The following is a 14172-nucleotide window of genomic DNA, read 5'->3' as shown; positions in this document are numbered from 1 at the left end:
TCCTGCTCAATTTGTTGAATGTTTCCAGTTGATCATGTTTACCAAGCATTCATACACAATGTGCATAGTTGACAAACCCATGTTGACTTCTAAAAATGTAAAAGTGATTTAATGTAGATGTCTTGCACCTACCGTACTAATCTCTCGTGGACAATGCACCTTAATGATTTTAAGTGGGCAGGAATTGTTTTAGTGCAACAGTAACAAATCCTGATATTTTAAAATTGAGAATACCTCTGATTTTATGTCTTTAGGCACTGAACAACAAGCATCTGGATTAGTTTTTGAGACCACCTCTTTTTTTCTGCCCCCCCCCTCCAAATCCACCCATCTGTGACACCACAAAGTGACCCCTGACCCTGTAGGAGGAGGAGTCAACAGCAAGAAGCTGAAATTGTTAATCACATGTAACCTTTTCAAAGACCTTACAGGTGTGTGTGTTTTTTGTGTGTATTTTTTCATGTGGAACTGACCCCACCACGCATTTGCCCTTTCCAGCAGTGGACTGGGTCTGTGTGGGTTTGTGCCATGTCACCTTTGGGAGATGAGACACGTGTCACATCATCAGGTACGGGAGGGCAGCTGTATCCACAGCACACGAGGAGTCTGACATTCAGGGAAATGCCACAAACCCACCAGACACTTGGGGCTCAAAGGCCAGCTCCCTTCTGGCTTTTTATAGCCAATTCTGGGTTTACTGATACAAAGCACTGCTGTTTAAAACGGATCTGACCATCATTTCAACATCCCAGAACCAAAGTCTTGCATCTACTTTGTTTATATAACCTGGCAAGTCAGTTAAGAATAAATTATAATTTACAATGACAGCCTACCCCGGCCATTTACAATGACAGCCTACCCCGGCCATTTACAATGACAGCCTACACCGGCCATTTACAATGACAGCCTACCCCAGCCAATCCCAATTGTGTGCTTCCCTATGGGACTCCCAATCACAGCCGGATGTGATTCAGCCTGGATTCGAACCAGGGACTGTAGTGACACCTCGTGCACTGAGATGCAGTGCCTTAGACCACTGCGCCACTCAGGAGCCCATTTTAACATCTGTCCACAAGAGATTAGTCTGAGAAAGGCTTTGCAGAGTTTCACTGACATTCATCTCTGAAATCTCTATCATTTCTTTAGAAATGGGGTTGATGTATAGATCAGATAATCAGTGCAGCTCCCAGGTCAGACCGACCCACTGAGTACAGAACTCAATTCATTTACATTTAAGTCATTTAGCAGACGCTCTTATCCAGAGCGACTTACAAATTGGTGCATTCAACGTCCATTCCACCTTGGTTCCACGTAATTTCATTGAAACGATGTGGAAATAACATTTATTCAACCAGTGTGTGCCCAGTGGATAGTGAATAAGCACAGTACCCGCCATTTCCATATCCTGTCAATAGGAAGTCTATAGTAACACAATGAGTCGTTGAGGGAGTACACGGGCTCCCAGTCCAATTCAAGGTCCCCATCATCACTCATCACCTGTCACCATTATAACGTTTGTGACACAGGTACACACACACACATACACACACACACAGAAACAAGTGGCGCCCGTCTTTCTATCGCGTGGCGAGGGGTCTTACTGATGGTTCAGGGGAATCATTATTGTGAGTCTCTACCCCCAATAATGTTCTCTTAATGTAACCCACATTCACTCACTGCTATAACACTTGGCACTTTTCCCCTAAACATTTACAGCACTGTGGTCCTTATCAGCCTCTTAGGATCCTTTGTATATGAAGATGCTATTAATGCACCTGGAATGTTTTGTGAGGTGGAGCCCCCACGAGTGTGATATTGCATAAGAGGAATGTGATAGGAGGGATTGCAGGGTATGATTTCATATTTCTCGCCCCTCTCTTTTTCACTCTCTTATTCAATTGGGCAGAATGTTCCTTGTGTCTCAGAGATAAAATATAGTACATATCTCTATCCTCAATGTTCTGAACGTTCCACCCTACTCAATGGGACCATGCCAACATTCGCCTCTCTTATATTGCTGTCTTTTCCTTTATAGAGAGGGCACTTCCTGTAGAAACACAGGCTCAGGCTGAGGTCAGCTCTGCTCCACAAAGTGAAGAGAGCATTGAAGAGGTCATAGCCTTCTAGTACTCGATATCTGGAGGGGTTTGACATATCCTGTTATTCAGATTAATTCCTTTGGGTGGACAGAACATGCTGACTGCTGTAGATGACCTTGTGCTTTTGATAGTAGTTACGGTGATGTAAAGTGGGAAGCTGTACGCTTGTGAGATAAGGCTAGTACACTGTTCCCTGTATAATTACCGTGGAAGGGATCCTTTCCTTAATGATATTGATTTAAGTTCAAATATATATATATATACACTGCTCAAAAAAATAAAGGGAACACTAAAATAACACATCCTAGATCTGAATGAATGAAATATTCTTATTAAATACTTTTTTCTTTACATAGTTGAATGTGCTGACAACAAAATCACACAAAAATTATCAATGGAAATCAAATGTATCAACCCATGGAGGTCAGGATTTGGAGTCACTCAAAATTAAAGTGGAAAACCACACTACAGGCTGATCCAACTTTGATGTAATGTCCTTAAAACAAGTCAAAATGAGGCTCAGTAGTGTGTGTGGCCTCCACGTGCCTGTATGACCTCCCTACAATGCCTGGGCATGCTCCTGATGAGGTGGCGGATGGCCTCCTGAGGGATCTCCTGCTGACAGGATCTGCTGACACACTCCAGCCACATGAGGTCTAGCATTGTCTTGCATTAGGAGGAATCCAGGGCCAACCGCACCAGCATATGGTCTCACAAGGGGTCTGAGGATCTCATCTCGGTACCTAATGGCAGTCAGGCTACCTCTGGCGAGCACATGGAGGGCTGTGCGGCCCCCCAAAGAAATGCCACCCCACACCATGACTGACCCACTGCCAAACCGGTCATGCTGGAGGATGTTGCAGGCAGCAGAACGTTCTCCACGACGTCTCCAGACTCTGTCACGTCTGTCACATGTGCTCAGTGTCAACCTGCTTTCCTCTGTGAAAAGCACAGGGCACCAGTGGCGAATTTGCCAATCTTGGTGTTCTCTGGCAAATGTCAAACGTCCTGCACGGTGTTGGGCTGTAAGCACAACCCCCACCTGTGGACATCGGGCCCTCATACCACCCTCATGGAGTCTGTTTCTGACCGTTTGAGCAGACACATGCATATTTGTGGCCTGCTGGAGGTCATTTTGCAGGGCTCTGGCAGTGCTCCTCCTGCTCCTCCTTGCACAAAGGCGGAGGTAGCGGTCCTGCTGCTGGGTTGTTGCCCTCCTACGGCCTCCTCCACGTCTCCTGATGTACTGGCCTGTCTCCTGGTAGCGCCTCCATGCTCTGGACACTACGCTGACAGACACAGCAAACCTTCTTGCCACAGCTCGCATTGATGTACCATCCTGGATGAGCTGCACTACCTGAGCCACTTGTGTGGGTTGTAGACTCCGTCTCATGCTACCACTAGAGTGAAAGCACCGCCAGCATTCAAAAGTGACCAAAACATCAGCCAGGAAGCATAGGAACTGAGAAGTGGTCTGTGGTCACCACCTGCAGAACCACTCCTTTATTGGGGGTGTCTTGCTACTTGCCTATAATTTCCACCTATTGTCTATTCCATTTGCACAACAGCATGTGAAATTTATTGTCAATCAGTGTTGCTTTCTAAGTGACAGTTTGATTTCACAGAAGTGTGATTGACTTGGAGTTACATTGTGTTGTTTAAGTGTTCCCTTTATTTTTTTGAGCAGTGTATGTTCACAGTCCTACATGTGGCATTTTGGGGCTTATGGTTTAAATAAGTATTGGAGAAACACTGTAGGCTATGCAGTTATGAATGCGTATTTAAATACTAATCCTGATTTCACATTGGTTCTTGATATACTGCATAATCCCACTCCCCACCTGATCACTGCCATCCTACTGGGCTGTATACAATATATGTGATCCTCCAAAATGAGGCATGTTATTCTCTGTCGGTGAATGGGTAGCTGATGTATTCCAAGGCGGTTTTACAAACGGGACATGACCCAATCAGATTGGAGCGCTGTAAGTAATTGAGCTTTTCCTGACTGGTTGATCTGCTTCCTCCCGTCGTCGTGTCTCGTTATTAACACTGTCAGTGAACTGGAGTTCTAACAGGCCCATTCTAGCTGCTCTGTCCGATGGCTTTAAGGTGAGCAGCCAGACAGTCTGAGTTAAATAACTGTCAAAACAATCACCCCCTCAATCTGCTCGTCTGCCTGCCAGCCATCCTCTGCTTCTCTCTTTTCCCCTCTGATGTGCATTGGGGAATGAAAACAAGGATGTCTGGATGTGGGTATGACAGAGGGAGAGAAAAAGAGAGAGCGAAAGAAGGAGTAAGTAAGCACCTGTGTTTGTGTTGACTGTATCTGTGTGAATACAGGTCCAAGAGGTGTGTGTTTATGTTGACTGTACCTAGGTGTGTGTTTGTGTTGACTGTACCTGTGTGAATACAGGTCCAAGAGGTGTGTGTTTATGTTGACTGTACCTGTGTGAATACAGGTCCAAGAGGTGTGTGTTTGTGTTGACTGTACCTGTGTGAATACAGGTCCAAGAGGTGTGTGTTTGTGTTGACTGTACCTGTGTGAATACAGGTCCAAGAGGTGTGTGTTTGTGTTGACTGTACCTGTGTGAATACAGGTCCAAGAGGTGTGTGTTTGTGTTGACTGTACCTGTGTGAATACAGGTCCAAGAGGTGTGTGTTTGTGTCGACTGTACCTGTGTGAATACAGGTCCAAGAGGTGTGTGTTTGTTGACTGTATCTGTGTGAATACAGGTCCAAGAGGTGTGTGTTTGTGTTGACTGTATCTGTGTGAATACAGGTCCAAGAGGTGTGTGTTTGTTGACTGTATCTGTGTGAATACAGGTCCAAGAGGTGTGTGTTTGTTGACTGTATCTGTGTGAATACAGGTCCAAGAGGTGTGTGTTTGTTGACTGTATCTGTGTGAATACAGGTCCAAGAGGTGTGTGTTTGTTGACTGTATCTGTGTGAATACAGGTCCAAGAGGTGTGTGTTTGTTGACTGTATCTGTGTGAATACAGGTCCAAGAGGTGTGTGTGTGTTGACTGTATCTGTGTGAATACAGGTCCAAGAGGTGTGTGTTTGTTGACTGTATCTGTGTGAATACAGGTCCAAGAGGTGTGTTTTTGTTGACTGTATCTGTGTGAATACAGGTCCAAGAGGTGTGTGTTTGTGTGTGTGGGAGAAAAAGAGGGTGTAATACCTGGATGTCGTCCCACACTGCAGAGATGCTATCCTCCTGTCCTAGCTATGCCCTAAAGGCAGCACCGTGTCTGAGTACCCTGTACTCACGTACTGTAGCTCACCTTACTATCCACGGCTGTCTAATCACGCACAGCAGCACCGATAAGGACCTCTTATATGCTGAGGTTAACGAACAAAATGGGCTGTTGAACAGAACTGTGTCTGAGGATAATGGTCCTTCACTGAGGATGTGAATGGGTGCTATTTGCCTATCTAATCATATTTACTATATCTGGGTCACATGGTGTCTGAATCAGGATGGGACAAACACAGATAACAAGACGTGAACCTAATGGAAGATTAGATTGTATGGGCTCAATAACATTGATAGGTCTGTCCTGTCATCATAGTGCACTGCAGTAAAATAACTGGAAATCAAACATTCTAATGGTAGTTGAATGATAACCGAGCCTTATGTTCTAATGTCAAGCAATTGCACTGATAGGTGTCATTCAAAGCCTCTATCACTTCACAAACTCTTTATAACATTACCACCTACACATTACATTGACATACTGGGCATTCCATTACCTTAGATTGAGAGAAAGTGAGAATGAAAAAGATTTAGGTCAAACATGTCCATGAAGAAAGGGGACAGTTCCACTCAGATATACAACATCCCAGATGAGTCCTGTCTAACATGATTGGTGAGTATAATATAGAATATAGGATGAAGAGAGTATCTGGTATTTTGGAGTTGGCTAATACAAAGAGGGTATCTGGTTGGGTACGGCTAACTGGTCTATGTGGAATGTAGGGGCAATGAATATCTAAGGGTATTCATGAAATACAAATTGCATTCATTATTATCTGAAATCTGTAACATTCTATTTTGGGAGGGAATATATATTAAATAAATTCATAAAAAGGTATTGAGTTTCCCAAATTGTATATTCAGCTTGTTATAACTGTTTTACCACACAGTAAGTCGTCTCTGATGGTACACACATCTATAAATGCATCGGTTTGGACAGCAGAAGGGGCGTAACGTTACGCTGTAGATAAAAGTCATTTCATCATCACTTCCTCAGTGGCTCGGTATTGGACGCAGACAGAGTGCTGCTATGTCAATTAACATACAAGACGATTATCACTCTTTTGTCTTTCAATGACCTGTATAGCGCTTTGATATAAATATTTCAAACATCGTTTTTATCATCGCTAACGTTGCAGTGTGATTGAGCGTGTTCGTGAAACTCCTGTCACGCGGTTAGAGCGTCTCTTGGAAATTGGCTTTGTTCGCTCCGACAGCACACAGTCCGTCCGCGTTATCATCCAGAATGGACCATTTGGAGAAGGAAAATAGGTCTGACGAAGATTCGGAATATGAAGAAGAGGAGGTGGACCCTAGAATTCAGGTACGTTATAATAACAATTGCTCTTTGTTTCAATTGAGACTAACTAATTAATTAATTTAACTGCATTTGATGCAGTGCACATCTTAAAGAGTATGTATTATCCCTGGCAGAAAGTCTTATCTGATTTGGGGTATTTAAAAAAATAGTTTTTCATGTATTGATTTATCAAGAGTGTCTGTCTACCTTGAACAAAAGGTCAGTATTGTACGTGACTTAGTTGCGATGTAGGCCTATTGGTTATGTTTCTGATTGTCTATGTTTTAGCCAAACGTGTTTTTGATTTAATGGAATGCATGGGAGTAAAGGCCTGACGCTCAAATAGAATGTTCATCTGAATATACCCTCTGCAGTGTATTAGGCTATTCATTTGTTGAAAAATAACATAAAAGCTATGTGCATTTAATATATCCATAAATCAAGATAGTAGCTGATTCTTGTGTTCGTTCAAACCATCACTCTGGCTAACTTCTATTGTCCAGTCTAGTATTTCAGCCTCGTGTAACACATTCCAGATGTTACAGACTTCCCAGATACTGTACATTCCTTTCTCTTGGTGTTGCTCAATATTGTCCTATGCTCTCTTTCTTACAGGGAGAACTGGAGAAACTCAACCAGTCCACAGATGACATCAACAGATGTGAGACACAACTGGAGGTAAGACCGTACACACACACACACACACACACACACACACACACACACACACACACACACACACACACACACACACACACACACACACACACACACACACACACACACACACACACACACACACACACACACACACACACACCCCTTCAAGTTTAACATACATGTTCCCTCCAAAGTGCACCACATGGCTGACACTGATTGACAATTACAAGCTGACCCCTTATCAAAGAATTCCTTTCAACCATTAGACATTGACCTCTGCATATGAAAGATGATTCGTTCTGGTCATTGAGGTGGTTTATGTTGCAGAATGATGATCTTTGGATGCTGTTAAATGTCAGTAAAATGGAAGCACACAGCTCTGTCAGTCATATACCGCTTGGAACTGTATTACAGTAGAACGTCTATAAACTACCTGTCATTTCTAATGGTACTGGATCCTCACCGACTTGATCAGCATAAAGCTTAAAGAACTTGTACAATGTTTCCATTGATCTTGAGGTTCAATGAGTTCTTGTCGAATACTTAGTTGTTTTTCGAGTTCAGATATACCCCCTCTGTGTTGTTGTTGAGTCAGCGGATCATATCTGTTTATGTGTGGACCCTGTTTGATGTGGTCTCAATGCAAAGCTGTCCGCCGTTGGAGTAAACGGTGTGCCAATCGGTGAAGTCTATTTGACATGGACTTGAGTCCTTACCGGTGGCTCCTCCGATCTGGAAACAAAATGAACGTCTCAAAATAACAGATTTTTAAAAAACACGAAAACACAAACAAAATCATATCCAGTATGTTTCTTTTCTGAGAGAGCAAGGAATAATGTCCAACTTTTTAAAATGCATTTGACTTCAAAGGGGATAAACAAACAGATGTACTGATTCACCATTTCTCAAGTACATACCTGAGGGAAGTAGGGGTGCTGAGGGTGCCGCAGCCCCCCCCCTAACAAAATCACAAAACATAGGAAGAAATCTTAACTACTGCTCAGTGAAGATTTGGCAGAGCTTCTGGTGTTGATGGAGTGATGAGGATCGCCAGCAGCAGAGCCCAGTGGATGTAGGCCTGTCATCATGCCCTGGTAATGGACTATTGGCTGTAGGGTTTGTATTGATCATGTCAAGGAGCACGTGTGACAGCTTTTGTGACAAGGGGGAATGCAGAACAATGGCCAGAGTTCCATAACATCTGAGAACTTTTTGTTGAATTCAGAGACCTTTCATTAATATCAATATCACCATCCAAGTGGAAAAATACCGTATCTGGGTAAAGGGCAATACAGTGACACAAATGGTTTGGATTGAATTCTAATATTTTTAGGTTTACGACTGTGTGTTTGACATGGTGTTCAGTGTATGAGGAGGCTGTGACAGAGGAGATGCAATGCGTCACAAAAGCAAAGCTCTGCTCGACCCTGAGGTGTGAGGGACAGAGAGACTGTAACCTCTGAGGTGTGAGGGACAGAGAGACTGTAACCTCTGAGGTGTGAGGGACAGAGAGACTGTAACCTCTGAGGTGTGAGGGACAGAGAGACTGTAACCTCTGAGGTGTGAGGGACAGAGAGACTGTGACCTCTGAGCTGTGAGGGACAGAGAGACTGTGACCTCTGAGGTGTGAGGGACAGAGAGACTGTGACCTCTGAGGTGTGAGGGACAGAGAGACTGTGACCTCTGAGGTGTGAGGGACAGAGAGACTGTGACCTCTGAGGTGTGAGGGACAGAGAGACTGTGACCTCTGAGGTGTGAGGGACAGAGAGACTGTGACCTCTGAGGTGTGAGGGACAGAGAGACTGTAACCTCTGAGGTGTGAGGGACAGAGAGACTGTAACCTCTGAGGTGTGAGGGACAGAGAGACTGTAACCTCTGAGGTGTGAGGGACAGAGAGACTGTAACCTCTGAGGTGTGAGGGACAGAGAGACTGTAACCTCTGAGGTGTGAGGGACAGAGAGACTGTAACCTCTGAGGTGTGAGGGACAGAGAGACTGTAACCTCTGAGGTGTGAGGGACAGAGAGACTGTAACCTCTGAGGTGTGAGGACAGAGAGACTGTAACCTCTGAGGTGTGAGGGACAGAGAGACTGTAACCTCTGAGGTGTGAGAGACAGAGAGACTGTAACCTCTGAGGTGTGAGAGACAGAGAGACTGTAACCTCTGAGGTGTGAGGGACAGAGAGACTGTAACCTCTGAGGTGTGAGAGACAGAGAGACTGTAACCTCTGAGGTGTGAGGACAGAGAGACTGTAACCTCTGAGGTGTGAGGGACAGAGAGACTGTAACCTCTGAGGTGTGAGGGACAGAGAGACTGTAACCTCTGAGGTGTGAGGGACAGAGAGACTGTAACCTCTGAGGTGTGAGGGACAGAGAGACTGTAACCTCTCTGAGGAGACTGTAACCTCTGAAGTGTGAGAGAGACAGAGAGACTGTAACCTCTGAGGTGTGAGGACAGAGAGACTGTAACCTCTGAGGTGTGAGAGACAGAGAGACTGTAACCTCTGAGGTGTGAGGGACAGAGAGACTGTAACCTCTGAGGTGTGAGAGACAGAGAGACTGTAACCTCTGAGGTGTGAGGGACAGAGAGACTGTAACCTCTGAGGTGTGAGGGACAGAGAGACTGTAACCTCTGAGGTGTGAGGGACAGAGAGACTGTAACCTCTGAGGTGTGAGGGACAGAGAGACTGTAACCTCTGAGGTGTGAGGGACAGAGAGACTGTAACCTCTGAGGTGTGAGAGACAGAGAGACTGTAACCTCTGAGGTGTGAGAGACAGAGAGACTGTAACCTCTGAGGTGTGAGAGACAGAGAGACTGTAACCTCTGAGGTGTGAGGGACAGAGAGACTGTAACCTCTGAGGTGTGAGACAGAGAGACTGACAGAGAGACTGTAACCTCTGAGGTGTGAGGGACAGAGAGACTGTAACCTCTGAGGTGTGAGAGACAGAGAGACTGTAACCTCTGAGGTGTGAGAGACAGAGAGACTGTAACCTCTGAGGTGTGAGGGACAGAGAGACTGTAACCTCTGAGGTGTGAGGACAGAGAGACTGTAACCTCTGAGGTGTGAGGGACAGAGAGACTGTAACCTCTGAGGTGTGAGGACAGAGAGACTGTAACCTCTGAGGTGTGAGGGACAGAGAGACTGTAACCTCTGAGGTGTGAGGGACAGAGAGACTGTAACCTCTGAGGTGTGAGGACAGAGAGACTGTAACCTCTGAGGTGTGAGAGACAGAGAGACTGTAACCTCTGAGGTGTGAGAGACAGAGAGACTGTAACCTCTGAGGTGTGAGGGACAGAGAGACTGTAACCTCTGAGGTGTGAGGGACAGAGAGACTGTAACCTCTGAGGTGTGAGAGACAGAGAGGACAGAGAGACTGTAACCTCTGAGGTGTGAGGGACAGAGAGACTGTAACCTCTGAGGTGTGAGGACAGAGAGACTGTAACCTCTGAGGTGTGAGGGACAGAGAGACTGTAACCTCTGAGGTGTGAGGGACAGAGAGACTGTAACCTCTGAGGTGTGAGAGACAGAGAGACTGTAACCTCTGAGGTGTGAGAGACAGAGAGACTGTAACCTCTGAGGTGTGAGAGACAGAGAGACTGTAACCTCTGAGGTGTGAGGACAGAGAGACTGTAACCTCTGAGGTGTGAGAGACAGAGAGACTGTAACCTCTGAGTGTGAGAGACAGAGAGACTGTAACCTCTGAGGTGTGAGAGACAGAGAGACTGTAACCTCTGAGGTGTGAGAGACAGAGAGACTGTAACCTCTGAGGTGTGAGGGACAGAGAGACTGTAACCTCTGAGGTGTGAGAGACAGAGAGACTGTAACCTCTGAGGTGTGAGGGACAGAGAGACTGTAACCTCTGAGGTGTGAGGACAGAGAGACTGAGACTGTAACCTCTGAGGTGTGAGGGACAGAGAGACTGTAACCTCTGAGGTGTGAGGACAGAGAGAGACTGTAACCTCTGAGGTGTGAGAGACAGAGAGACTGTAACCTCTGAGGTGTGAGAGACAGAGAGACTGTAACCTCTGAGGTGTGAGAGACAGAGAGACTGTAACCTCTGAGGTGTGAGAGACAGAGACTGACTGTAGACCTGTAACCTCTGAGGTGTGAGAGACAGAGAGACTGTAACCTCTGAGGTGTGAGAGACAGAGAGACTGTAACCTCTGAGGTGTGAGAGACAGAGAGACTGTAACCTCTGAGGTGTGAGAGACAGAGAGACTGTAACCTCTGAGGTGTGAGAGACAGAGAGACTGTAACCTCTGAGGTGTGAGAGGACAGAGAGACTGTAACCTCTGAGGTGTGAGAGACAGAGAGACTGTAACCTCTGAGGTGTGAGAGACAGAGAGACTGTAACCTCTGAGGTGTGAGAGACAGAGAGACTGTAACCTCTGAGGTGTGAGAGACAGAGAGACTGTAACCTCTGAGGTGTGAGAGACAGAGAGACTGTAACCTCTGAGGTGTGAGAGACAGAGAGACTGTAACCTCTGAGGTGTGAGGGACAGAGAGACTGTAACCTCTGAGGTGTGAGAGACAGAGAGACTGTAACCTCTGAGGTGTGAGGGACAGAGAGACTGTAACCTCTGAGGTGTGAGAGACAGAGAGACTGTAACCTCTGAGGTGTGAGGACAGAGAGACTGTAACCTCTGAGGTGTGAGGGACAGAGAGACTGTGAGGGACAGAGAGACTGTAACCTCTGAGGTGTGAGAGACAGAGAGACTGTAACCTCTGAGGTGTGAGAGACTGAGAGAGAGACTGTAACCTCTGAGGTGTGAGAGACAGAGAGACTGTAACCTCTGAGGTGTGAGAGACAGAGAGTAACCTCTGAGGTGTGAGGACAGAGACTGTAACCTCTGAGGTGTGAGAGACAGAGAGACTGTAACCTCTGAGGTGTGAGAGACAGAGAGACTGTAACCTCTGAGGTGTGAGAGACAGAGAGACTGTAACCTCTGAGGTGTGAGAGACAGAGAGACTGTAACCTCTGAGGTGTGAGGGACAGAGAGACTGTAACCTCTGAGGTGTGAGAGACAGAGAGACTGTAACCTCTGAGGTGTGAGGGACAGAGAGACTGTAACCTCTGAGGTGTGAGAGACAGAGAGACTGTAACCTCTGAGGTGTGAGAGACAGAGAGACTGTAACCTCTGAGGTGTGAGGACAGAGAGACTGTAACCTCTGAGGTGTGAGAGACAGAGAGACTGTAACCTCTGAGGTGTGAGAGACAGAGAGACTGTAACCTCTGAGGTGTGAGGACAGAGAGACTGTAACCTCTGAGGTGTGAGAGACAGAGAGACTGTAACCTCTGAGGTGTGAGAGACAGAGAGACTGTAACCTCTGAGGTGTGAGAGACAGAGAGACTGTAACCTCTGAGGTGTGAGAGACAGAGAGACTGTAACCTCTGAGGTGTGAGAGACAGAGAGACTGTAACCTCTGAGGTGTGAGAGACAGAGAGACTGTAACCTCTGAGGTGTGAGAGACAGAGAGACTGTAACCTCTGAGGTGTGAGAGACAGAGAGACTGTAACCTCTGAGGTGTGAGAGACAGAGAGACTGTAACCTCTGAGGTGTGAGAGACAGAGAGACTGTAACCTCTGAGGTGTGAGGGACAGAGAGACTGTAACCTCTGAGGTGTGAGAGACAGAGAGACTGTAACCTCTGAGGTGTGAGAGACAGAGAGACTGTAACCTCTGAGGTGTGAGAGACAGAGAGACTGTAACCTCTGAGGTGTGAGAGACAGAGAGACTGTAACCTCTGAGGTGTGAGAGACAGAGAGACTGTAACCTCTGAGGTGTGAGAGACAGAGAGACTGTAACCTCTGAGGTGTGAGAGACAGAGAGACTGTAACCTCTGAGTGTGAGAGACAGAGAGACTGTAACCTCTGAGGTGTGAGGAGAGAGTAACCTCTGAGGTGTGAGAGACAGAGACTGTAACCTCTGAGGTGTGAGAGACAGAGAGACTGTAACCTCTGAGGTGTGAGAGACAGAGAGACTGTAACCTCTGAGGTGTGAGGACAGAGAGACTGTAACCTCTGAGGTGTGAGGGACAGAGAGACTGTGACCTCTGAGGTGTGAGGACAGAGAGACTGTAACCTCTGAGGTGTGAGGGACAGAGAGACTGTAACCTCTGAGGTGTGAGAGACAGAGAGACTGTAACCTCTGAGGTGTGAGGACAGAGAGACTGTAACCTCTGAGGTGTGAGAGACAGAGAGACTGTAACCTCTGAGGTGTGAGAGACAGAGAGACTGTAACCTCTGAGGTGTGAGAGACAGAGAGACTGTAACCTCTGAGGTGTGAGAGACTGAGGTGTGAGGGAGAGAGACTGTAACCTCTGAGGTGTGAGAGACAGAGAGACTGTAACCTCTGAGGTGTGAGAGACAGAGAGACTGTAACCTCTGAGGTGTGAGAGACAGAGAGACTGTAACCTCTGAGGTGTGAGGGACAGAGAGACTGTAACCTCTGAGGTGTGAGGGACAGAGAGACTGTAACCTCTGAGGTGTGAGGGACAGAGAGACTGTAACCTCTGAGGTGTGAGAGACAGAGAGACTGTAACCTCTGAGGTGTGAGAGACAGAGAGACTGTAACCTCTGAGGTGTGAGAGACAGAGAGACTGTAACCTCTGAGGTGTGAGAGACAGACTGTAACCTCTGAGGTGTGAGAGACAGAGAGACTGTAACCTCTGAGGTGTGAGAGACAGAGAGACTGTAACCTCTGAGGTGTGAGAGACAGAGAGACTGTAACCTCTGAGGTGTGAGAGACAGAGAGACTGTAACCTCTGAGGTGTGAGAGACAGAGAGACTGTAACCTCTGAGGTGTGAGGGACAGAGAGACTGTAACCTCTGAGGTGTGAGGGACAGAGAGACTG

At 46.5% G+C, this 14172-nt stretch overlaps 1 protein-coding gene across 1 annotated transcript in view; it reads left to right on the top strand.

The window, feature by feature from the left end:
* The first annotated feature begins 6340 nt into the window (after nucleotides 1–6340).
* LOC124004990 (SH3 domain-binding protein 5-like) overlaps nucleotides 6341–14172 on the top strand; it is a 47777-nt gene continuing 39945 nt past the window's right edge. Inside the window, exons 1-2 of the mRNA XM_046313795.1 lie at nucleotides 6341–6682; nucleotides 7274–7336. Coding sequence (XP_046169751.1) covers nucleotides 6605–6682; nucleotides 7274–7336 — 141 coding nt within the window. The 5' untranslated portion in view covers nucleotides 6341–6604. The remainder of the gene's footprint in view (nucleotides 6683–7273; nucleotides 7337–14172) is intronic.

Source organism: Oncorhynchus gorbuscha, linkage group LG19 (genome assembly GCF_021184085.1).
Source record: "Oncorhynchus gorbuscha isolate QuinsamMale2020 ecotype Even-year linkage group LG19, OgorEven_v1.0, whole genome shotgun sequence".
Taxonomy (NCBI): domain Eukaryota; kingdom Metazoa; phylum Chordata; class Actinopteri; order Salmoniformes; family Salmonidae; genus Oncorhynchus; species Oncorhynchus gorbuscha.
The sequence above is the reverse complement of the archived record's forward strand: the minus strand, read 5'-3'. Positions and strand labels throughout refer to the sequence as shown.